The 25,899-nt window shown below is 38.4% G+C and overlaps 1 protein-coding gene across 1 annotated transcript in view; it reads left to right on the top strand.

Annotated features, from left to right (window-relative positions):
* Nucleotides 1–25,899, top strand: part of CLDN19 (claudin 19) — a 109,008-nt gene that overhangs the window by 31,715 nt on the left and 51,394 nt on the right. Inside the window, exon 2 of the mRNA XM_053690567.1 lies at nucleotides 25,686–25,850. Within this exon, the coding sequence (XP_053546542.1) occupies nucleotides 25,686–25,850 (165 nt within the window). The remainder of the gene's footprint in view (nucleotides 1–25,685; nucleotides 25,851–25,899) is intronic.

Here is a 25,899-nt window from a genome sequence, read left to right as displayed (position 1 = left end):
TCGTACACGAGCACATAAAACCAGCTCATAGCAGCGCAGGTATTTGGGTGCGGTATGTTGCTCAATTTTTCTCAACGCTCACATATTGCCTGCTAACGCCGGGTTTATGAAAACCTGTAATAGCAGTGCTATAGGGAGGTGAGCGGTGACAATAACTTGCAAGTTAGCACCGAGCCACTCATAATGCAAAACTCGTAATCTTGCCGAAAGTTTACAGCTTGATAAATGAGGCTTTAAATATTTAAATGATTGCTTTGAATTATTGAATTTGGGAATTGATTATTACAAAAAATGAGACTTAAAGGGACACTCGAATCAAAGTAAACTATTATGATTCAGACAGAGCATGCAGTTTTAACACTCTTATCAATTTACTTCCATTGTCAAATTTTGCACAGTGTTTTTATATGCACATTGGGGGACAAGATCCTACCTGTTCTGTTGGCACAGATTTTATAGCGGTAGGTAAGGGAGTCAGACAAAATGTAATGTAATACAGTTTATTGATAAATACTTAAATATTAAAAAAAGTAAAATGCTTAAAGTGTAATCAGAATATATTCACTGATAATTCTGTATCAGTAATAGTGGTGATATACTTAGCTCTGAGGTAGATGTTACAGTAGTTTAAAGGGACGGTCTGCTTGAAAATGTTTATTGTTTAAAAAGATAGATAATCCCTTTATTACCCATTTGTCAGTTTTGCATAACCAACACTTATATTAATATACTTTTTACCTCTGTAATTACCTTGTATCTAAGCCTCTGCAGACTGCCACCTTATTTCAGTGCTTTTTACAAACTTGCATTTCAGCCAATTAGTGCTGTTATCTATATGACACACATAAACTAGCAATGTCTAGCTGTAAAAAGCTAATAAAATGCACTAAGATAAGAGGTGGCCTTCAAGGGCTTATACACTATCTCACAAAAGTAAGTACACCCCTCATATTTTTGTAAATATTTTATTATATATTTTCATGTGACATCACTGAAGAAATGACACTTTGCTACAATGTAAGTGTACAGCCTGTATAACAGTGTAAAATTGCTTTCCCCTCAAAGTAACTCAACACACAGCCATTAATGTCTAAATTGTTGGCAACAATAGTGAGTACACCCCTAAGTGGAAATGTCCAAATAGGGCCCAATAAGCCATTTTTTCCCTCCCCGGGTGTCATGTGACTCGTTAGTGTTACAAGGTCTCAGGTGTGAATGGGGAGCAGGTATGTTAAATTTGGTGCTATTGCTCTCACACTCTCTCATACTGGTCACTGGAAGTTCAACATGGCACCTCATGGCAAAGAACTAAAAAAAATAATTGTTGCTCTACATTAAGATGGCCTAGGCCAGTGATTTTTAACCTTTTTTTTGCCGTGGCACACTTTTTTACATTAAAAAATCCTGTGGCACACCACCATCCCAAAATTTTTAAAAAATCACACATTGTAGCCTAATACAGCATATATATATACACATACACACAAACACACACATACTGTATGTATTGTGCTGTTATGCCATGCCTCCTACAAACTACCCCTGCACTGGGAGTAAAAAAAAAGCAAAGTTTAAAAAATATGTCACACTGTTGTCAGTCTGCCGTGGCACACCTGAGGATCTCTCACGGCACACTAGTGTGCCACGGCACACTGGTTGAAAAACACTGGCCTAGGCTATAAGAAGATTGCCAAGACCCTGAAACTGAGCTGCAGCACGGTGGGCAAGACCATACAGTAGTTTCACAGGACATGTTTCACTCAAAACAGGCCTCACCATGGTCGACCAAAGAAGTTGAATGCACATGCTCAGCGTGATATCCAGAGGTTGTCTTTGGGAAATAGACATATGAGTGCTGCCAGCATTGCTGTAGAAGTTGAAGCAGTGGGGGTCAGCCTGTCAGGGCTCAAACCATACGCCACACACTGCATCAAATTGGTCTTCATGGCTGTTGTCCCAGAAGAAAGCCTCTTCTAAAGATGATGCACAAGAAAGCCTGCAAACAGTTTGCTGAAGACAAGCAGCCTAAGGACATGGATTACTGGAACCATGTCCTGTGGTCCAATGAGACCAAGATAAACTTATTTTGTTAAGATGGTGTTAAGCGTGTGTGGCGGCAACCAGGTAAGGAGTACAAAGACAAGTGTGTCTTGCCTACAGTCAAGCATGGTGATGGGAGTGTTATGGTCTGGGCCTGCATGAGTGTTGCCGGCACTGAGGTGCTACAGTTCATTGAGGGAACCATGAATGCTAACATGTACTGTGACAGACTGAAGCAGAGCATGATCCCCTCCCTTCGGTGACTGGGCCGCAGGGCAGTATTTCAACATGATAATGATCCCAAACACACCTCTAAGACAACCACTGCCTTGCTAAATAAGCTGAGGGTAAAGGTGATAGACTGGCCAAGCATGTTTCCAGACCTAAACCCTATTAAGCATCTGTGGGGCATCCTTAAACAGAAGGTAGGGGAGCGCAAGGTCTCTAACATCCACCAGCTCAGTGATATCATCATGGAGGAGTGGAAGAGGACTCCAGTGGCAACCTGTGAAGCTCTGGTGAACTCCATGCCCAAGAGGGTTAAGGCAGTGCTTGAAAATAATGGTGGCCACAAAAAATATTGACACGTTAGGCACAATTTGGACATTTCCACTTAGGGGTGTACTCACTTTTGTTGCCAATTGTTTAGACATTAATAGCTGTGTGTTTAGTTATTTTGAGGGGACAGCACATTTACACTGTTATACAGGCTGTACACTCACTACTTTACATAGTAACAAAGTGCCATTTCTTCAGTGTTGTCACATGAAAAGATATAATAAAATATTTACAAAAATGTGAGGGGTGTACTCACTTTTGTGAGATACTGTAAATCAGCTAATGAGCCTACCTAGGTTTAGCTTCCAACAAAGAATACATGAGCAGAAAGTTGTTTAAAATTGCATGCCCTATCTGAATCATGAAAGTTTAATTTTGACTTTACTGTCCCTTTAAAGCAAAACAACAAAACAGAGGAGCCTCACATCTCAAAGCAGATACTCCGTGTAGATAAACATGGGTCACAATCTTTCCAAATGTGCAAGACACATGATGTTGTTCATTGCAGAGGTTCACAAGTTTATAGTTTTTATTTCTCAATAAATGAGTCATTGTCAGTCTCTCTCTGATTATTTAGCAAAAAAGAAAATCACTATCCTATATAATAAAAGGCCAGGCATGTTTGTCAGATGCAGTCATGCGCAGTAGAGATTGCACAAGGAAAAACATACCTGGCCTTGAGCAGCAGAGAGTGTGAACAAAAGTGGCTATGGTGGGGGGCGTGGCTGGATGGGAGCACTGTAGTGGGGGTGTGACCAGGTGCGTGCTTGAATAGCATGGCCAGGTGAGTGCTTGATGGGGGCGTGGGCGACGGGAGCGACCGTGGTGGGGGCGTGATCTGGCGGGAGTGGGCATGGCCAATAGATAGCACAAAAGGAGAGAGAGAGCGAAAGAAAGGGGAGAGAGAGCAAAAGAGAAAGCAAAAGAGAGGGGAGAGAGTACAAAAGAGAGGGGAAGAGAGAGAGCGCAAAAGAGAGGGGCAAAGAAAGTGCAAAAGAGAGGGGTAGAGAGAGCGCAAAAGAGAGGGGGGAGAGAGAGAGTAAAATAGGAGGGAGAGAGAGAGCAAAAGAGAGGGGAGGAGAGAGAGCAAAAGAGAGGGGGGGAGAGGAGAGAGAGAGCAAAAGAGGGGGGAGAGAGAGCAAAAGAGAGGGGGAGAGAGAGCAAAATAGAGCAGGGAGAGAGAGCAAAAGAGAGGGAGGAGAGAGCAAAAGAGAGGGGGAGAGAGAGCAAAAGAGAGGAGGGGAGAGAGAGGGCAAAAGAGGGGGGAGAGAGAGCAAAAGAGAGGGGGGGAAGAGAGAGAGTAAAAGAGAGGGGGGAGAGAGAGAGCCAAAGAGAGGGGATGAGAGAGAGCACAAAAGAGAAGGGGAGAGAGAGCACAAATTAGAGGGAGAGAGAGAGCAAAAGAGATGGTAAGAGAGAGCGCAAAAGAGAGGGGGGAGAGAGAGCAAAAGAGAGGTGGGAGAGAGGGAGAGCAAAAGAGAGGGGGGAGAGAGAGAGCAAAAAAGAGGGGGGAGAGAAAGAGAAAGGGGTGGGACCACTGTGCTGCAAAAAATGGCCTGTGTACACAAACTTTAGGACTAGTTCATTTATAATAAGACAAGAGAGTGGAGAAAGATAGCAGAAGTGAGGGGAGAGAGAGAGCAAAAGAGAGGGGGAAGAGAGAGCAAAAGAGAGGGGGAGAGAGAGCAAAATAGAGCAGGGAGAGAGAGCAAAAGAGAGGGAGGAGAGAGCAAAAGAGAGGGGGAGAGAGAGCAAAAGAGAGGAGGGGAGAGAGAGAGAGAGGGCAAAAGAGGGGGGAGAGAGAGCAAAAGAGAGGGGGGGAGAGAGTAAAAGAGAGGGGGGAGAGAGAGAGCCAAAGAGAGGGGATGAGAGAGAGCACAAAAGAGAGGGGGAGAGAGAGCACAAATTAGAGGGAGAGAGAGAGCAAAAGAGATGGTAAGAGAGAGCGCAAAAGAGAGGGGGGAGAGAGAGCAAAAGAGAGGTGGGAGAGAGGGAGAGCAAAAGAGAGGGGGGGAGAGAGAGAGCAAAAAAGAGGGGGGGAGAGAAAGAGAAAGGGGTGGAACCACTGTGCTGCAAAAAATGGCCTGTGTACACAAACTTTAGGACTAGTTCATTTATAATAAGACAAAGCATAATTGTTTATAACTATCTTGAAAATGTAAGATATCTTTGTCAAGAATGAACACCAGAGCGGACAGCAGTCGTGAGAAACTTTTAGCAATGAAAAAACATTTATAACAAAGAGATACACTTTGTATAGCAAGCAAGCTTTAGTGATTTGTGTGTAAAGGTCCCTATAATGTATTTGCCTGACACATATTATGCATTACAGTGCCCAAGACTATTTAAAAATAAATAAACACTGGTATCCCCAGGTTACACCCAGGTCCCGTCCTGTAGGAACTGTTGTAAAAAGAATCTGTGCAAATTGATATTACCTAAATAATGTCATAGGATGAGTGGCCTAGATTGATAGATGTTCATGAGGTTGCCAAAGGGCCTTATTGTAAAGGGATAATAAGGGATAATGTTTGAAATTAATTGATCATCATTTCACCATATTTTCCACCATTTTGTTTGTGGACATTCCAGCCATTAACATCTATAGTTGCTTGAGGTGCCCAATAAATGATATCTCACATATAAAATGAGAACCATGGTTTAAGTCAGAAATTGGTTATAGTTGTAAAATATTCACGTCTGCTTTTTATGTTAAAGTATTCTCACTGGATAGAATGAAGGGTGTCTCCAGCGGCTGCCCATGGGTGTTCTAAAGCATTCACATACATGTGCACAGGCCAAAATATTGTTTTCAATTAGTCATTTGTCACAATTTATTTTCTTTCATTTCTACAATATTCATTAAGGTTGTTGTTTGTAATTTGTTTATCAAAGGGACAGTCAAGTCCAAAGTAAACTTTCATGATTCACAACTTTAAAATTTACTTTTATCACCAATTTTGTTTTGTTCTCTTGGTATTCTTAGTTGAAAACTAAACCTAGGTGGACTCATATGCTAATTTCTTAGACTTTGAAGGACGCCTCTTATCTAAATGCATTTTGACAGTTTTTCACTACTAGAGGGCATTAGTTCATGTGTGTCATATAGATAACATTGAGCTCATGCACGTGGAGTTACCTAGGAGTCAGCATTGATGGGCTAAAATGCAAGTCTGTCAAAAGAACTGAAATAAGAGGGCAATTTGCAGAGTCTTAGATACAAGGTAATCACAGAGGTAAAAAATATATCTTTACTCGGCCAGATTACAAGTTTTGCGTTATGAGCGGCTCGGTAATAACTTGCAAGTTATTTCCACCTCTCACCTTTAATAGCGCTACTATTACAGGTTTTCCAAAAACCTGCGTTAGCGGGCAATATGACAGCATTGAGCTCCATACCACACACAAATACCAGCGCTGCTTTGAGCTGGTTTTACGTGCTCATGCAAGGTTTCCCCATAGACATCAATGGGGAGAACCGGCTGAAAAAAAAAGCCTAACATCTGCAATAAAGGAGAGTAAAGCTCCGTAATGCAGCCCCATTGATTCCTATGGGGAAAGAAAATTTATGTTTAAACCTAACACCCTAACATAAACCCCGAGTATAAACACCCCTAATCTGCCGCCCCTGACATCGCCGACACCTACATTACACTTATTAACCCCTAATCTGCTGCCCCAATCATTTTTTTTGTAATTTATTTTATTGTATTTAATTAATGTAGTTTATTTAATTTTGGTGTAATGTTAGGTGTTAGTGTAAGGCAGGTTAGGTTTTATTTTACATGTAACTTTGTATTTATTTTAACTAGGTAGCTAGTAAATAGTTAATAACTATTTACTAACTAGTCTACCAAGTTAAAATAAATACAAACTTGCCCCTGAAATAAAAATAAAACCTAAGATAGCTACAATGTAACTATTAGTTATATTGTAGCAAGCTTAGAGTTTATTTTACAGGTAAGTACAGGTAACCCTCAGTTTACGCCAGGATTAGGTTCTAGAAGGAATGGTTGTAAATCGAAACTGTTGTAAATTGAAACCCAGTTTATAATGTAAGTCAATGGGAAGTGAGGGAGTTAGGTTCCAGGCCCCTCTCAAAATTGTCATAAGTAACACCTAATACATTATTTTTAAAGCTTTGAAATGAAGACTTTAAATGCGAAACAGCATTATAAACCTAATAAAATAATCACACAACACAGACTTTACTTGCATTTTTCTGCAAACAGTTCTTTCTATGCATTCCAATCTGGACTGATTTATAGACAGGAAGATCTTGTTCCTTTGAAATCTGCTCGATAGCTCAGGTCTGGTTAAACTGATTAATTTCAGCTTGCTTGGCTTTGCTGCAACACAAGCGGATAGCTCCACCTACTGGCTATTTTAATAAATGCGCTGCTTCTCAATGCTTTTCAATAGCAGTCACATGACTGGATAAAAAGGTTGTTATTCTGAAACGGTGTAAATTGAACCGTTGTAAAACGAGGGCCACCTGTATTTAGTCTTAATTAGGTATTATTTAGGTAATAATAGTAATTTGTATTTAGATTTATTTTAATTATATTAAAGTTAGGGGGGTTAGGGTTAGACTTAGGGTTAGGTTTAGGGGGTTAATATTTTTATTTACTTTTGGTGATGTGGGAGGCCAGAGGTTTATGGGTTACTAAATTTAGTATAGTGGCGGCGACATTAGGGGCAGCAGATTAGGGGTTAATAACAGTAATGTAGGTTGCAGCGATGTTAGGGACAGCAGATTAGGGGTTAATAATATTTAACTAGTGTTTGCAATGCGGGAGTGCGACGGTTTAGGGGTTAATATGTTTATTATAGTGGCGGCAATGTCCGGAGCGGCAGATTAGGGGTTAATAAGTTTATTTTAGTGTTTGCGATGTGGGAGGGCCTCGGTTTAGGGGTTGATATGTAGTTTATGGGTGTTAGTGTACTTTGTGACACTTTAGTTATGAGTTTTTGGTACAACTTTGTAACGTAAAACCCATAACTACTGACTTTCAGTTTACGGTATGGATCTTGTAGTTATGGGCTGTACTGCTCACTTTTTGGCCGGACAGGCAAACTCGTAATACCGGTGCTATGGAAGTCCCATTGAAAAATGACTTTTTAAAAAGTGAGGTAGTTATGTTGCGTGACGGCCAAAAGGTGTGCGGTACAGCTATACCTACAAGACTTGTAATAGCAGCGATAGTGAAAAAGCAGCGTTATGAGGCTTTTTTACTCCTAACGCAAAACTCATAATATAGCCGACTGTGTTTTCTGTGCGGCTGATTGACCGGGAGTCTGCAGGGTGCGGCGTTGCACCAGAAGCTCACAAGAACTGTTGGTGCAATGCTAAATAAGGAGAGCATATTGCTCTCCGCATTCAGCAATGTCTGTCGGAGCTGATGCGCACTGTTGGATCAGGTCCGACAGACATATGAGAAATAGGCCTCAATGTGTGATGCATTTAGAAATGTGACAAATTACCACAGTATAAGGAAAAAAGAAAAATGTGCAATGTGAAATGTAGATAACTTTTTAGTTATTATTATTATCAGGTATCAAATAACATATATTACTCTGATATGAAAAAAATGATCCCGACAGTACCTGGGCCCTTAGTGAGAGACATAACGTAGTGAGAGACAACAACAAACAAAATAAGAGAAGGTATATTATATTGCAGTAATTTTCCTATGTGAGGGGTCATGTGTGAGGTAATGAATCAGTTATAGTAAAATATATACAGTATACGTAGCCTGTGAGATGCAGCAGGATTTGGAGTCTTCTTAGGTTAAACCCTCCTGGGCTGGATGTAATATGGTCATCATATCTGATTCTGTTTTGGTCATCTAAGTTGCTGTCCTTTGGCATTCTCTCAATCTGGTAGAAATGTTAAGACCATGTCTATGAGTAAGCACCTGTAGGGGGCACGAAACATGTTAGACGTTACCTGTATGTCTGCCTGTGTAATGTCTTCAGGGTCGTCTTTAATATTGACTGGACCCTGGGCAAAACATTTCTTGCCCCCCCCCCCCACACCCAATGCAATTTCGCTCTCCACCCCAACATCCCAAAACAACAACTAAATCAATTTATTTTATAATTTTTTAAAAATGATTAGCCCAGCAGTGGATCATCCACTGCTGGGCTAATCATTTTAAAAAAATGAAATAAATTGCAATATTTGAAACTGGACCTAAGCAGTACTTATAAGTAAATAAATATATAAATTCTTCCACTGTGGATTCATTTATTATTCTTTTGAATGTGATTCTGGTGTGAGGTTAGCTGGTTAAAGAGATTTAGGGCAGCCAACAGGAGCAAAGCAAGGTAAAGACTGAGGAGGAAGCATGGAGGTGCAGACAAATATAAGTTTACTGACTGGAACAGCAGAACTAATATGGGAAGCTGTAAAATCTGCGACAGTGAAAACAAAAACTATAAAAATAAACCTTACATTAATGTGTGAAGTATCAGCATGACACTATACATCAGCCACAGCAGCACATGTCACTTATTTGCTAGGAACAAGTTCCCTCTCACCCTGCACTAGACAATGCTACATTGGGAGGGGCGTGTGTGCACTCACTTATTCTTCCCACTGACACCTTTCTTCAAAGCACTGTTCCTCTAACAAACTTCAGTTAGTTGATCTTAGGGCCACAGCAGAAAGAGCAGGGCTAAGGGGACCAGCAGACTGGATGCTGTCTGCCCAAGGCTGCATGGATACAGTGTGAGATGAGTCACACAGCCTCAAGACTGAAGAGAGTAGTGTATGCAGCTGCACAGATGCTCAAATCCTTGTGTGCCTGCCACTCCAGCTTTCTGCTGCATGCGCCTACAGTCAGCCCTACCCAGAAACAATCCCCACCACCAGAGCAGTTACCTGGTAACAGTGGTAACCCCAGTAGGACCTTTTCTGATGCAGTGGGAATGGCTGGATGCCGAGTTAGGGCTTTGCATTCAGTGCTGCAAAGTGCACATCTAAATCAGCACATGGTACTAGCTTGGCATGTCACATGACACCGGCACGGTCTGGCACAGTTTTTTTTTTTTAAATATATAAGAAGAGTACTTTTGGCTGTGACAGTATTAGGACTGAATGTGTGTGTTCCCCGTGTCACATCAACTGTCTGGTATGAACCATAACAAAAAAAAAAAAAAAATCTTTTTTTTTTTTTTTAGGACTCTTGGGCCCCTCAACAGAGACTGGGCCCTGGGCAGCTGCCCCTTTTGTACTGTGTTAAAGACGGCCCTGCATGTCTTGTGCCTTTTTTGTGGACTTTGAACCTTTTTAATCTTCCACACAAGTTTGGAATAAAGTTTGGAATTGTTTACCTACATTTGAGTACCTGCTACTTCTCCTTTTGCAATGTTAAGACCAACTATGACTGTGATAGGTTACTTGTAATTTGCATAATTATAGTATTGCATAATATAAATGAATGTTAGATATAGAAAGATAGATATCTATATAGATAACAGACAGACAGGCAACAATATGATAGATAAATAGATATATGGTGGATAGATAGATAGATAGATAGATAGATAGATAGATGATAGATAGATAGATATAGATTGATAGATAGATAGATAGATAGATAGATAGATAGATAGATGATAAAATAAATTTATGGTGGATAGATGATAGATAGATGATTGATAGGTAGATAGATAGAAAGATAGATAGATAGATAGATAGATAGATGGATAGAAAGATAGATAGATAGATACATTTATGGTGGATAGATAGATAAATATATGGTGAATAGATAGATAGATGATAAAATAAATTTATGGTGGATAGATGATAGATAGATAGATAGATAGATAGATAGATAGATGATTGATAGGTAGATAGATAGAAAGATAGATAGATAGATAGATAGATAGATGGATAGAAAGATAGATAGATAGATAGATAGATAGATAGATAGATAGATAGATAGATAGATAGATAGATACATTTATGGTGGATAGATAGATAAATATATGGTGGATAGATAGATAGATAGATAGATAGATAGATAGATAGATAGATAGATAGATGTCACATGTTACCTAGCACTCTAACCAAAAGAACTGTGATTCCAGATTGCAGTATTGCAAAAAGCAGATATCAGATCTTTGTAATATGCACTCACCGGGCTTCTTATAGTCCCAAATGTTTATTGAGATATAGAAAACAATAGTGACATTTTGGGTCACATTTGGTCTGATGAAGAAACATCTTCACTGAAACATCATTTTTGGTTTCTATGTAATTTGTATACATTAAAACATTTGGGCTTTAAGAAGACCAGTGAGTGTGTATTACAAGGACTTGATATATAACCAACACATATCCTATAATGCAAGACATAAGGCAACAAGTACCATAAGCTCCCTATTATTCTCCCATGAGTATTATACATACATTTAACTCCTGATGCTATACACATAAGTAATTATATAATAAAAATACAATGTGATTATCTGAACTACATCTCATTTCTGGCTTTTTGTACCCTGAATCCCCTGATAACCCCAGGGACTGGTGGTTTGTTACTGCAGTCTGCATTTCTCACAAAGAGGTCTATTTATCATAGGTCTTGCAGGCCGGATCTGACAGTGCGGATCAGATCCGCAAGACCTCGCTGAATGCGAGAGCAATACGCTCTCCGTATTCAGCATTGCACCAGCAGTTCACAAGAGCTGCTGGTGCAACGCTGTCCCCTGCAGACTCGCGACCAATCAGCCGCCAGCAGGGGGGTGTCAATCAACCCGATCGTACTCGATCAGATTGAATTCCGGCGATTCCTGTCCGCCTCATCAGAGCAGGCGGACAGGGTTATGTAACAGCGGTCTTTAGAACGCTGCTACATAACTGCTGTTTCTAGCGAGCCTGCAGGCTCGCCAGAAACACTGGGCGTCAAGTTCCATTCGGAGCTTGATAGATAGGCCCCAAAGTGTTAAAAAATTATAGAAAAAGTATAATATATCATTACATGTATTGGCCTGCAAACTGGTATTTTCAAGATTGTAAAATAATGAAGTCCAGTTATAAGTCCAAAACACATAGCATAATTAGCTTTTGTCTGCCTTAAAGGGACACAAAAGCCTGAATTAAAGTAAATGTAAAGTGCGCATCCTGACAAACGTTACCCTTAATGTGTATTAAAAATAAATAGTAGTTTCATTTATCGATTTTCCATATTGTTGTTATATACCTCTTTTTTTATTTTTATCGTTGGCTCCCGTTATTTTTATCCTCCACCCGGCACGCGCACCTACTTCTGGTCATTCTGATTGACGTCTTACTAACCAATCAATGCTCTAACCACAGGGGGACCCACCCCCTTACGATGACATAACTACTCCTTTTTGCGCCTGCATTGTAATCATGTTCAGACGATTTCCTTTTACGCTTGTGCACATTTTGCGCATGCGCAATAGTTTTAATTTACGGAGCCTTGTCATTTCTGAATTACTGTACCACTCGGTAAGTACATCAGTATAAGGGCTCCGTATTTTTTAATGACAGCTTAGTTTGCAAACCAATAGTGTTTGAATTCCGAAAATACATTTTAATTATTATTCTTAACACGAATTTTGAATTGTATTTTTAATTGGTGGTATTACGGGCTGGAATAGCAGATCCTTTCCTTCTCTTCTCAACGATAGTATTCATTGAATGTATTAATTCAATGAATACTATCGTTGATTGACAGCGGAAACAGCATTTCACGCATGCGCAATGGGAAATGAAAACGGGAGCGCGCATTGACGAGACGTAAACAGCGGGTGGGACCGCTGTATACGTTATATGGCTAAAAATAAGGAAGTAAACTGTGGGAGGAGCAGGTACAGTGAATCGTGGATATTTCAAATAAAAAATAAACAACATATTATTAATTTTATAAAAAATGTATAGTGGTGGTTAGGTTAATATAAGGATTGCCTACAGGAATATGTTTTCAAATCCATGAAAATTGACAATCACTTTAAACTTTTAATTTTCAGATAGTGTACAACTCTAATTTACTTCTGTTTTAAATAGACACTCAAGTCAAAATTAAACTTTCATTATTCAGATAGAGCACACAATTTTAAACAACTTTTCAATTCACTTCCATTATCTAAATGTGCTCAATCTTTTTATATGTACACTTTCTGAGGCACCATCACCTACTGAGCATGTGCAAGATTCACAGAATATATATATATATATATATATATATATATATATATATATATATATGCATTTTGTGATTGGCTGATGACTGTCACATGATGCAATGGGTTGGAAAATAGAACTAACTTTAAAATTGTTATAAATAAATTACTGCTCATTTGAAATTCAAACTAACACCTAGATTTAGAGTTTTGCGTTAGCCGTCCAAACCAGCGTTAAGGGGTCCTAACGCTGGTTTTGGCCGCCCGCTGGTATTTAGAGTCAGTCAGGAAAGGGTCTAACGCTCACTTTCCAGCCGCGACTTTTCCATACCGCAGATCCCCTTACGCCAATTGCGTATCCTATCTTTTCAATGGGATCTTCCTAACGCTGGTATTTAGAGTCTTGGCTGAAGTGAGCGTTAGAACGACAAGACTCTAGCCGCAGAAAAAAGTCAGGAGTTAAGAGCTTTCTGGGCTAACGCCGGTTCATAAAGCTCTTAACTACTGTGCTCTAAAGTACACTAACACCCATAAACTACCTATGCACCCCTAAACCGAGGTCCCCCCACATCGCCGCCACTATAATTAAATTTTTTAACCCCTAATCTGCCGACCGCACACAGCCGCAACCTACATTATCCCTATGTACCCCTAATCTGCTGCCCCTAACATCGCCAACCCCTATATTATATTTATTAACCCCTAATCTGCCCCCCCCCAACGTCGCCGCTACCTACCTAAACTTATTAACCCCTAATCTGCCGACCGGACCTCGCTGCTACTCTAATAAATGTATTAACCCCTAAAGCTAAGTCTAACCCTAACACCCCCCTAAATTAAATATAATTTAAATCTAACGAAATAAAATAAATCTTATTAAATAAATTAATCCTATTTAAAGCTAAATACTTACCTGTAAAATAAACCCTAATATAGCTACAATATAACGAATAATTATATTGTAGCTATTTTAGGATTTATATTTATTTTACAGGCAACTTTGTATTTATTTTAACCAGGTACAATAGCTATTAAATAGTAAATAACTATTTAATAGCTACCTAGTTAAAATAATTACAAAATTACCTGTAAAATAAATCCTAACCTAAGTTACAATTAAACCTAACACTACACTATCAATAAATTAATTAAATAAACTACCTACAATTATCTACAATTAAATCAACTAAACTAAAAATTAAAAAATATTACTAAAATTTTAAACTAATTACACCTACTCTAAGCCCCCTAAAAAACATAACAAAGCCCCCCAAAATAAAAAAATGCCTTACCCTATTCTAAAATAAAAAATTAACAGCTCTTTTACCTTACCAGCCCTTAAAAAGGCCTTTTGCGGGGCATGCCCCAAAGTAAACAGCACTTTTGCATTTAAAAAAAGCATACAATACCCCCCCCCCAACATTACAACCCACCACCCACATACCCCTAATCTAACCCAAACCCCCCATAAAAAACCTAACACTAAGTCCCTGAAGATCTCCCTACCTTATCTTCAACACGCCGAGTATCACCGATCCGTCCAGAAGAGGGTCCGAAGTCTTCATCCTATCCGGCAAGAAGAGGTCCAGAAGAGGCTCCGAAGTCTTCATCCTATCCAGCAAGAAGAGGACATCCGGACCGGTAGACATGTTCATCCAGGCGGCATCTTCTATCTTCATCCATCCGGCGCGGAGCGGGACCATCTTGAAGCAGCCGACGTGGATCCATCCTCTTCTTCCGGCGACTCCCGACGAATGAAGGTTCCTTTAAGTGACGTCATCCAAGATGGCCTCCCTCGAATTCCGATTGGCTGATAGGATTCTATCAGCCAATCGGAATTAAGGTAGGAAAAATCTGATTGGCTGATTGAATCAGCCAATCAGATTCAAGTTCAATCGGATTGGCTGATCCAATCAGCCAATCAGATTGAGCTCGCATTCTATTGGCTGTTCCGACTTTAATTTCCCTTTAGTTGTTTAGTTTTTTTCTGACAATGTTAAAATGTATCTTTATTTCCACTCCCCCTGTACTATGTGACAGCCATCAGCCAATCACAAATGCATACACGTACCATGTGATAGCCATCAGCCAATCACAAATGCATACACGTACCATGTGACAGCCATCAGCCAATAACAAATGCATACACATTTATTCTGCACATGCTCAGTAGGAGCTGATGACTCAAAAAGTTTAAATATAAAAATACTGTGCACATTTTGTTAATGGAAGTAAATTGAAAAGTTGTTTAAAATTGCATGCTCTATCTGAATAATGAAAGTTTACTTTTGACTTGAGTGTCCCTTTAAGCAATTCTACTGTATTTAGTGGGCATTTCCCCAGCAGCTCTGACTTTGCGGGAAACGTTCATATTTTGTTAAATGGATACTGAACCCAATTTTTTTCTTTCATGGTTCAGATAGATAGAGCATGCAATTTTAAGCAACTATCTAATTTACTCCTATTATCAAATTTTCTTTGTTCTCCTGGTATCTTTAATTGAAAAGTAGGAATGTAAAGCTTACGAGCCAGCTCATCTTTGGTTCAGCACCTGGGTACTGCTTGCTGATTGGTGGCTAAATGCAGCCACCAATTAGCAAGCGCTATCCATGGTGATGAACCAAAAATAGGCCGGCTTGTAAAATACATTCCTGCTTTTTAAAATAAAGATACCAAAAGAACGAAGAAAAAATGATAATAGGAGTAAATTAGAAAGTTGCTTAAAATTGCATGCTCTATCTGAATTATGAAAGAAAAAAAAATGTTTTCAGTATTCCTAAACTACAAATCTTTTGCAATGTAACTAGGCACGTATAAGATAAGTATTTTTAATAATGTATCTTCAAACAGCCACAAATAAGATTAGCTACAAGCATATAAAAAAGGCAAAATCGTATGTGATCATGAATGAATTTTATGATTTCTGAACAATGTTGCTGCTTGATGCACCACAGTAATGTAATTATACGTCTATGCACAGTACAAAAGCTAAAGGCTAAAGTCTGAACGCTCATATCTTTCCCAATCATTGTTACATGTGTTGTTACATTGTTTTCACCCTTAAATTAAGTTAATAAATTCCCTCAAATCTTTTTTGGCATTCACTTAAAATTAAAATTCCAGTAAGAAAGTTCAGGCAGTTCTGCAAGGGAGGAATTAGAAAAACAAAGAGATTATTTCAGACGTCAGCATTCCCAGCTTTTAAACAAAGGAATGTACTTTTCTGCAGTATGACACAGACCTACAAAAAGTGTTACTATAGGACTCTGCTCTGATGTTGAAAAGTTAGTTCTCAATTTATTGGCATGTCCTCTTAATATTAACACATTTTTGGAAAATAAGCTTTACTGATAATATTGCGTTGATTTCATAGAACTAATTAATGTAAGGTAGCTGAAAATAGATAGCATTGTCCAGTCTTAGGCCCCGATATTCAAAGCATAGACAGACCATCGGGAAACTGTTTCAATGGCCTCCTCGGCATCGAAGCCCGACGGTCTGTCTAAATATCCAAAGAAAAGGGGCGTGTCCGAGCAATGGCGGCTACCCTCCTCTCAACCTGCACTTTGCTGCTTTGAACATATCGATCTTGTGTCAATGTGTTCAAATTAAAGTGCAGGCTACTTCCACTAGCACACCCCACTTACTCCCCCTGAATGCTTATAACTAAGTCACTCCCCCTGCATCGCCTCATTACCTCCCACCGACTGCCTACACTTACGTCACAGATAACCTATACTCCCCCTTCGCCGCCCAGCTTACTCCCCCTGACCTCCTACACCTACGTCAAGCCTAACCTACACACACCCGGAATGCCCAGCTAAGTCCCTAATATCGCCTACACTGACGTAATGTCTAACTACACTCCCCTGGAACGTCCAGCTAACAGCCTACTGTTAAAAAATAACTCACTATAATAAACTATACTATAAATAATACACCTCCTTTTTATAAATATGAAGCTATGTCGCTAAAGTTATAATCAATGTATCAATGTTAATTAATGTGTCACAGAGATACGCTAAAATGCCAACGGCCAACTGCCGGAGGACCAGCAAAACCTCTCCTGCCTATCTGGGCTCCATGAACTCAACGCTGGAATAGAACTGAGCCCCAGACTATCACTTTTTAAATGGGTGTCGATCGTGTATGGTGCAAGGGATGAAGTCGGTCCTTTAGTATGTTGTCGTCAATTTGATGAGGCACCTAAGGATACCACTTGTTTGGGGGTGCTACCTTCTGAGAGGAATGGGGGACCGGATTGGAAGCTATTGTAATTATTTTTACTCTAAAAGAAAAAAGCGCAGACAAGACTCAAGTGCAATAAAACACACAGATACAACTGCGCTTTAAAATTTAACACTTACAATGTTTATTAACAATAAAAGCCCATAAAAACGTAGCTTCGGCTATCCAAAACAAACGTTCCAAATACTCAGCTATTCAAAGTTGCTTGCTCTTCTGTGATATAAACTCCTTTGCTGAAGTCCGCCGGAACTTTCACAGTATGGAGAAACTTGCTGCCAAGGCTACGGAAGCCCTAAGTGTCCCAAAAAAGGAAAGTGTTATCTTCCTAGGACTGCTGTAACTACGGATCCTCTGGCTGTCCAAACTTCATCAACAATAACCCCAACGCGTTTCATCTGCTATCGTGCAGACTTTCTCAAGGAGGAAGATGAGTATCGTGATGTGTGAGTTTTAAACTCACCTCAATAAGAACTCACACATCACAATACTCATCTTCCTCCTTGAGAAAGTCTGCACGATAGCAGATGAAACGCGTTGGGGTTATTGTTGATGAAGTTTGGACATCCAGAGGATCCGTAGTTACAGCAGTCCTAGGAAGATAACGCTTTCCTTTTTTGGGACACTTAGGGCTTCCGTAGCCTTGGCAGCAAGTTTCTCCATACTGTACAGCAGAGATCAGATGAGTCCTTCAGGACTGTAGTGGACACTGAATACACTAGCCTAGCTATCGATTTCCCTATTAAATCAGCAGCAGCTACACTGTCCCTCCTCTCACTAAGAATGCACCTTCCAAATGAATCTAAAATGGGTGGGAGGGTCTGGGAGGGAGGGTCTGCTGCTGATTGGCTGTAATGTATATTCTGTCTGTGAGGTACAGGGTCAAAGTTTACTCAATGATGATGAATAGGGGGCGGATCGAACATTGCATATGTTCGCCTGCCGAGGCGAACGCGAACATGCTATGTTCGCCGGGAACTATTCGCCAGCGAGCTATTCGCGACATCACTACTAAAGCCAGCTTCACCGACCATTGGCATGTATAGTAAACGCCTCTCGGTGATGCTGCTATGTTGAGAGCTTGGAATATTCTGACAGGCTTGCTCGACATAGCGACGGATCTCTTTGAATATTTCCCCACCTAGTAGCACTTTTGATCATCAGGGCCTTAGTCTTTAAAAATACATAAAACAACTCTTGCTTTTGTGTAAAATTGTGTTTTGTCTCCAGGAAGCCAAAAATGAAAATCTATGACCTGCAAATGCTGCAAATCAATAGCTGGTTTTGGAAATGTTAAGCATTTTGAAAACCTGAATTGCAGATTTTGCTTTCTAGTCTTTCTAGGGAGTGTGGGACAAAGCCCAATTTGTACACTAAAGCAAGAGCTATTTAAAATGACATGAAATCCATTTTTTTTTAATGATTCGGATGAGCATGAGATTTTAAAAAACTCTCCAGTTTACATCTAATTTGCTTTGTTATCTTGATATATTTTGTTGAAAAGCATGCCTAGGTAGGCTTAGTAACAGCAATACACTTCTGGGAGCTAGGTGCTAATTGGTGGCTGCACATAAATACCTTTTGTCACTGGCTTACCAAATGTGTTTAGCTAGATTCCTGTAGTGCCCAGTTGCTCCTTCAACAAAGGATACCAAGAGAATGAAGCAACTTTGATAATAGAAGTAAATTGGGAAGTTGTTTAAAATTGTATTCTCTATCATGAAAGAAAACTGTTTGGGTTTCAAGTCCCTTTAATGTCTTTTTAAATGATAAATTATTATATTCTTATATAGCAACTGTCATTGTTATTTGGGGCCAGATTTATCAAGCCCTTTGCCTTGCTACGACTGCAGGTTTTTACAAGAGAGCCTGCAGTCAGTATTTATCAAGCAGCAGTCATCAGCGTGCTGCACGTGAGCGCAAAATAGAGCTTGCGTGCAATGCTGAATGCCGCCAGCAGATTGCTGCCCACCAGAGGCGAGCTAAGGCAGACAGGGGTACATATGTACGCCCCTGTCCGCACTAGTTTGATAAATGGAGCTCTTGGTGTATTTTCTTATTAAATAACTAGCATGATGAATACAGTGAATTTCTCATATAAGTAGCAGACTACATATTTATACACACTCATTGTCAACGGGTTAGGGTTGCCCTAAGACATTATTCTCCTGGTATGGCCAGTATTGTCAAAGGCAAACAAAAGTATTTCTTCTTTTTCTTTTGCGCATCTAAAAGAGGCTATAATAAACAGTATTATAGTTTATTTGTAAACTGGATATATCTGTACTTGTGCTCATAAGGTGTCACTGTTCATTAGTTCTGCTTATCAGCCAGTAGGTAACCAATAATTAAGGGACAGTTGTGGTTCCTTTTAGCTTCTAAATCAAGACAAACAGCATTAAAGATACATAATCCCATTTTTTTAATTTTATGATTCAGAAAGAGCATGCAATTTTAAACAACTTTCCAATTTACTTCTATTATCTCATTTGCTTCATTCTCGATATCCTTTGTTGAAAAGCAAATCTAAATAGGCTCAGTAGCTGCTGATTGGTGGCTGCACATAGATGCCTCGTGTGATTGGCTCACCCATGTTCATTGCTATTTCTTCAGCAAAGGATATCTGAAGAATAAAGCAAATTAGATAATAGAAGTGAATTGGATGGTTGTTTAAATTCTGCACTACACTATTAACCCTTTATCCGCCAAACCCCCACCACAAAGTAAAACACTACACTATTAACCCCTAAACCACCAGCCCCCCAACGCATGATAACCCACTAACCTAACACCCCCTAAGTTAACCCAAAATAAATTAACCCTAACCTTTAACAAAAAAAAAACCATTTACTTTCACTCGCAAATGCGTTTACCCTCCTAGCGCTAACGATGGCGTTTTACTTGTATACTATCCCTAAATGTAGAACTATAGGCCCTGTTATAGTGAAACTACTTCAAGTGTGTGGGAACTAAATGTTTGTTGAAAATAAGTCCTGTTAGATTTATTTTCTGAATTTTGCTGCGCACATATGCTTGTCCGTGTATGCTAATTTGCATGGTTTGTATATTTTCCTAAAAATATGGTACCCCTCGTTGTATTGCCCCTTCTTGCTTCATAATGAAAATGTGACCTGTTGTGTTTGCTGCTTATGTTGCCTGAACTTGTAGTTTTACATTTTCTTTGCTGTTTCCTAGGAAATGATTAGTAATAAACAGATTTTACTATTAGTCTCTGTAGCAATATACTGTAATAAACTGTCTTTATTGCACAATATGTGCAGGTTTTTATGCAGACACATAATATAAATTTGCATTATAGTTTTCTAAAATAAAATACAAAAATAAAAAATACAGGAGCTCAATTTTAGTAAAAAGATAACGACTTTATAGACTACAAAGTTTCAGTTTGTATAATGTTTGTCAGTATGCCAAAACCAATCTCAATCATACAAATACAGAAGCGCACCTAATCTGAGTATTTTTCAATCTGAATTGTAGGTTTAGGAACCTTAAACATTAAATCCTGCAGCCAATATTAATCACATTACACTGCTTTCTCCGTATAGCATATTACAACAGTCGCCTATATTTTTGTATGCATGTGTTTTTCTATTAGAGTTATAAGTATTTTGAGAAAAAACTGTGGGATCTGTAGTGCGAAAATCTTTTACAGGATTACGCTGGGATTAGAGAGACAATTTCATATACACCCAAGGAATGCCCATTTTACGAAAAAAACAACAATTACGCTTTGTATTTTGTACTTTTAAGTACGAATTTCTTGCTTTTTTGTTTGCGCATCCAATGTACTTAAATTACAATTTACGCTGTGCATAGTTAATACGATTTATTCCTGGGTAATTTACATAAAAATTTTACATTTTTGATAAAATACGATTTTTGGTGAACAATTTCATTACGATTTTTTAACAACACAATTTTTCCCTGCAATTTTTTGTATGATGTTTCAAATACGAATTTTATTGTGCACTTTTCATACGAAAATACAGTATACACCCCTTAGGGAGACACCCTGTTTTCAGCTTAAAAAGTGGCTTTAGAATTAGAGCATCCCACCAAGGAAAGAGAAGTAATGGCGAGCATTCTTTAATAATCTCGCCAGCCCAGAAACCTTTAGAGCACCGGGCCCTAAATCCCAAAAGTAGGTTGCCGTTCAAAAGCTGACTTTGTTTATGTTACAATACATTGCTATAATTAAACAATAGTGAAATAATAAAATATTTCCCTTTAAAGAGTCAGTAAACGTATATACAAATTGCAATGAATGCTTCTATTGCAGTGTGCATGCTTAAAGGGATATAAAACACAAACACATTTATTTTGTGATTCAGACAGAGCACACAATTTTAAAAAAAAATCCAATCCAAAGTGCTGCCATATAGTGCTCTTGCAAACGGGTAACATTCTTGCAAAACTGCTGCCATATATTGCTCCATACACGTGCACGCTCCTAAGCTGTTCAACAAAAGATACCTTTTTTTTCTGTAACTCCTGTCCCATTCACGGTAAGGAGAAGCACACAAGTCATATAAATAGTATTAATATACCCGGCTGATACACGATGTCTCAGATCTATTCTACATAGAGATTTGATTATACTTTTGTTGCATTATTCTAATACGTAGCATTTGTGTTCTCCACATTGTGCCCACCAACTTACAATCAGTCATCCTGTTACGGGCTGAAGGTATTTACTGTCCCTTTAACAATGAAGCGCCTCAGCAGCCAAATAAGTATCTACAAACCTAGCCCATTATCATTTACTATGAGCCATAATTAGGTTTGTGTGAGCTTGCAAACCGATAAATATGCCGGACTCCGGCTGCCGAAAACATTTTCATATCCCATAGAAAGTATTAGAAGCCGTTAAGCGATAACTTTTTTCCAATGAAATCGCAAACCGTTAATACAGTGTTGGAGGCTGTCGATACATTGACAAAAAATACGCCTAGCTCAACTAGGTGTAAAAGAGGTAAATTGAGCTTTTTGAGACTTATTTCCCTTTGAAATTTTAAAAATTGCAAATAATGTGAGTGTGTCAATGTGGAAATAAATTGTAAAAAGTAATATTTATTGTTGTCCCATGTGTAGGAATAGTTGCACTTATGTTCTTATGGAAATATCAGTATGTATTTACATATAAAAATATATGCAAGCACATATCTACAGAATTCAAACTAGACCTATGCCTAGGGCAGCAATACATATAGCAAATATTAATAAAGTGGAAAATATAATTATAATAAAAAATAGTATTTGCTTATCGTTAAAAATATTTATTATAAATAAGTGTATCTTTGTTTTTCGTTTCTCTTAAGAGGTGATCACAGGTAAGGAGCACAGTTAAACGTACATTTGTATAGTGTAAGGTCGGGTTACCATAGCAACTAATTGATTTCCAAGAAAACCGACGTCGGATGGAAGCCTTAACTCAATGTTAACTTACACCTACACGAAAAGAGCGACTGCATGCAATGCACAAAATATTTCAATGGAAACCTGGTACTAAAATGGAGTCGTAAATTACTTTTAGCTGTCAGCTACTTCGGTAGCTTAAAGGCTCCATTTTTAACGACTCAATGGAAGCAAACTAAAATATTTTTCTGAAAAGGCATAAACTGCGTTGCAACTATACGATTGTGTGAGAAAAAAGGCACTGACATTGACGCTGAAAAAGAAAAAAACAGAAAAGTACAAAAAACACCAGCACATTGGTCAGAACAGAGGTGAAATTGTTCTGCACTAAAAAGATTCATATAATTGATTGTATTTATCCCATCTCCTATCTAATTTCCCTCATCTAAGCAATACATATTACACATAGAAAGTCTTTCTTTATAACTCATTACAATCCATGAACCGTTTTTGTCACCCTCATTTTTGTAATTCCTAGTTTATGTGTAGCTTTTGGTAGCGTTTTTTTTATTAGCGTTTACTCCAGAACTGTACCTAATATTTAAGATGAGACTTAACCATTGATCTATTGAGTATGAATGAGTATCCCACTTTTCTTTTTCTAAATAACGAATCAACTGGCTTTTCCTGCCTTATAAATGCATAAACTACTAACCTTCAAATAGGTGCTATTTAGCCTAACTCTTACTGAAACAAAAAAAAATGTTACAAATATTGTATTGTTTGTAAAAAGTACTGTAGTACAAGTACTGTATTAATAATAAATCTGTCAAATAAAACAGGCACCAGCACTGAACTTTGATGGACACCAATCCTTCTACTGAATTCACCCAAGCCTCTGCTGTCTGTTCTAAGACTATCGTTTTTATCCTCTTGATTCTTGAGTGTAGTACAACAAAAAGCATACATTTATTGGGTGAGACAGTGTCAAATGCTTATTATAATCAAGATAAGTTACCGCTACTACTCCACTCTCCATGTTCAGTTAATTTGATAGGGCTTAAATTGCATGTTCTTGTCAGTTACATTCTTTGACTATATTGTTTTTGATTGCTCCAATAACCCTAATATTAAGCCAATTAGCCCACATTCCAGAAAGCAAGTGGTAGTATATATCATATAACCAATTACTTAATTGGAGTTTTACAATTTTCCATTGACTCTCTGAGCAGGTGGGGTATTTTAATGCTAGTGTACATGGCATGCACAGCATATATATATATGTCTCTGAAAAAGTAACAGTTTCTAACAAAAGCTTTTTTATTAATATAAATATTCAGCAAAAATGCTTTTATTCAAAACTTAAATGCACTCAGACATATTTTATTTTGACCTTTTTGTACCTCTTAAAGGTTATATCATAAAGCCCACATATTGCATGTTAACCTCTGCAAATGTCTTAAGTGTATGTCACAAAACAAAATGTAATAGGGTTATAGTTATTAACAGATCCATTGTAAAGTCTTGCTAACCCTTTATTTGCCTGACAGGGCTGCAATGTCTTAAATAAATGGTTAAATATGTCTTTCTTGCCTGGTTTTGTAGATTCAGTGCAGTTCGGGGGAAATTCATTGGAATCCCTGTTAGAACTTGCATATCTGGTCTCCTTGCTGTAACCAGTCACAGGGAGTCACATTTAAACAAATTTGCTCTAAATAATCAGGTATAGATAATATGCTGGTTGCTAAATTTAGACCCATTATGAGGAGAAAAAAAAACATCAGCAGATTTTTATTAGTAGCTTAATTTTAATAAGATGATACTCATCATAGCTAGGTCTGGCCTTTGGGTTGAGTGAGCAGTGCACCAGACACAGCACTTTGGGTACCCTGGACTGTCAGGGATGAGGTTATTAGAGGGTGCAATGTACAACCTGTATTTAGTTTATGAAGAAGTGATTATGGTATCAAGAAGTGTAATATATATTGTTACTCTTTATGTAGAACACATGGAATGTTGGAACAAGAGTTGGCAATACAGGAGGCCGGGCATACAGGGGACGGGGAACAAGGAGGCGTGGCTGAGGGTCCCCACAAAATTGTTTTGCCCAGGGCCCTGCGTATAGCATAATCAGCAATTAAGAAGCAGTGACACGTTGTTATGCCCCTGTTTGTATAAACATTATAAATTAAGAGAACACATTGGGTTGTCATCCACATTGTATGAAGACAACCCCCCAAATCCTCATGTGTATTTATGTGTTTATATGTGGGAAAATGGCACCGATAGTCTTGTTGAACACAGGGTCGCCACAAACCTTCAATTTGTAAAAATTATCTGCAATAAAGTGAGGCACAATAAAACAAGGTATGCCTGTATATATCTATGAGTCTAAAACTTTATTTTAATACGTTTCACATGTCAATTGTTAAACTTTTTCTTTTTTTAGTACTGTTATGTAATACATTTTTGGGCAGTACAAGAAAGAGAGTGTATCCCTCGTAGTAAGTAAACACCTGTTACCACTCCGGTCTACGGGACTTATGTTAACCTCTTCAGGCTATGAATACGGCTCAGTGCCGAAACATGTAAGCCAACAGGTGCTACGCTCTCCGTTACTCTGGATGCTTCCATGTTTTTACCATTGTTTTCAAATAAAGTGACTTTTTAATTTGATCAGCGGTACTACCTCCTTTGTTTTGTGGATACATTTGAGGGTAACACATAACGTTCAACTTGTAATATGAGTAATGTTTATACCAATACCAATATGTGCGCTAATCCTAGCGAGTTCTTGCAATATTGATAGCGTACCCTGTACTATCAATATCGCCACAATATTTTAATAGAAAATTCCAATCTACTTCTTTTATAAAGTACACATCTTTCTCTTGGTATCCTTTGTTGAAACTTTGGATTTTTTCTATGAGAGAATACCTAGGTATGTGCAAGAGTGTGCATGTTTCTTGAGCACAATATGTATAACATTGTTACAAGTTACACACAATGCTGTCATATTATGTTCAATACTCGTGCACGCTCCTTAGCCTACCTGTGTATACTTTCATGGAAAGTAGTTACATTTTACTAAAGAATACCAAGAATATACGTGTCACATGAATCAGTGGGAGTGGAAATAGACATAACTGAAGTTTTTTTAGAAAAAAATCTACTACTCATTTCAAGTTCAGACTAAGTTCTATTGCATTGTCTTTTTATCATGCATTTGATTATTATGCAAATCTACTGTATTTACAGGTCCTTTAACTAATATGTTCCTTATAACATTATGTTTGCTTGCTTTGCAGTTCACATCCAGACCACAAGGGCGCTTATGGTAGTCGCTATGCTGCTTGGCTTCACTGGCATCATTATAAGTGTTGTTGGGATGAAATGTACAAAAGTTGGTGATAACAATCCTGTCACAAAAAGCAGAATTGCTGTCTCTGGAGGGGTTTTGTTTTTACTTGCAGGTAAAAAACATTGCACAATTTTCCTCACCTAAACTATATCTATCTATCT

This window comes from Bombina bombina, chromosome 8 (assembly GCF_027579735.1).
Source record: "Bombina bombina isolate aBomBom1 chromosome 8, aBomBom1.pri, whole genome shotgun sequence".
Lineage (NCBI taxonomy): Eukaryota > Metazoa > Chordata > Amphibia > Anura > Bombinatoridae > Bombina > Bombina bombina.
Note: the sequence above shows the minus strand (reverse complement) of the source record. Positions and strands in the feature narration are given on the sequence as shown.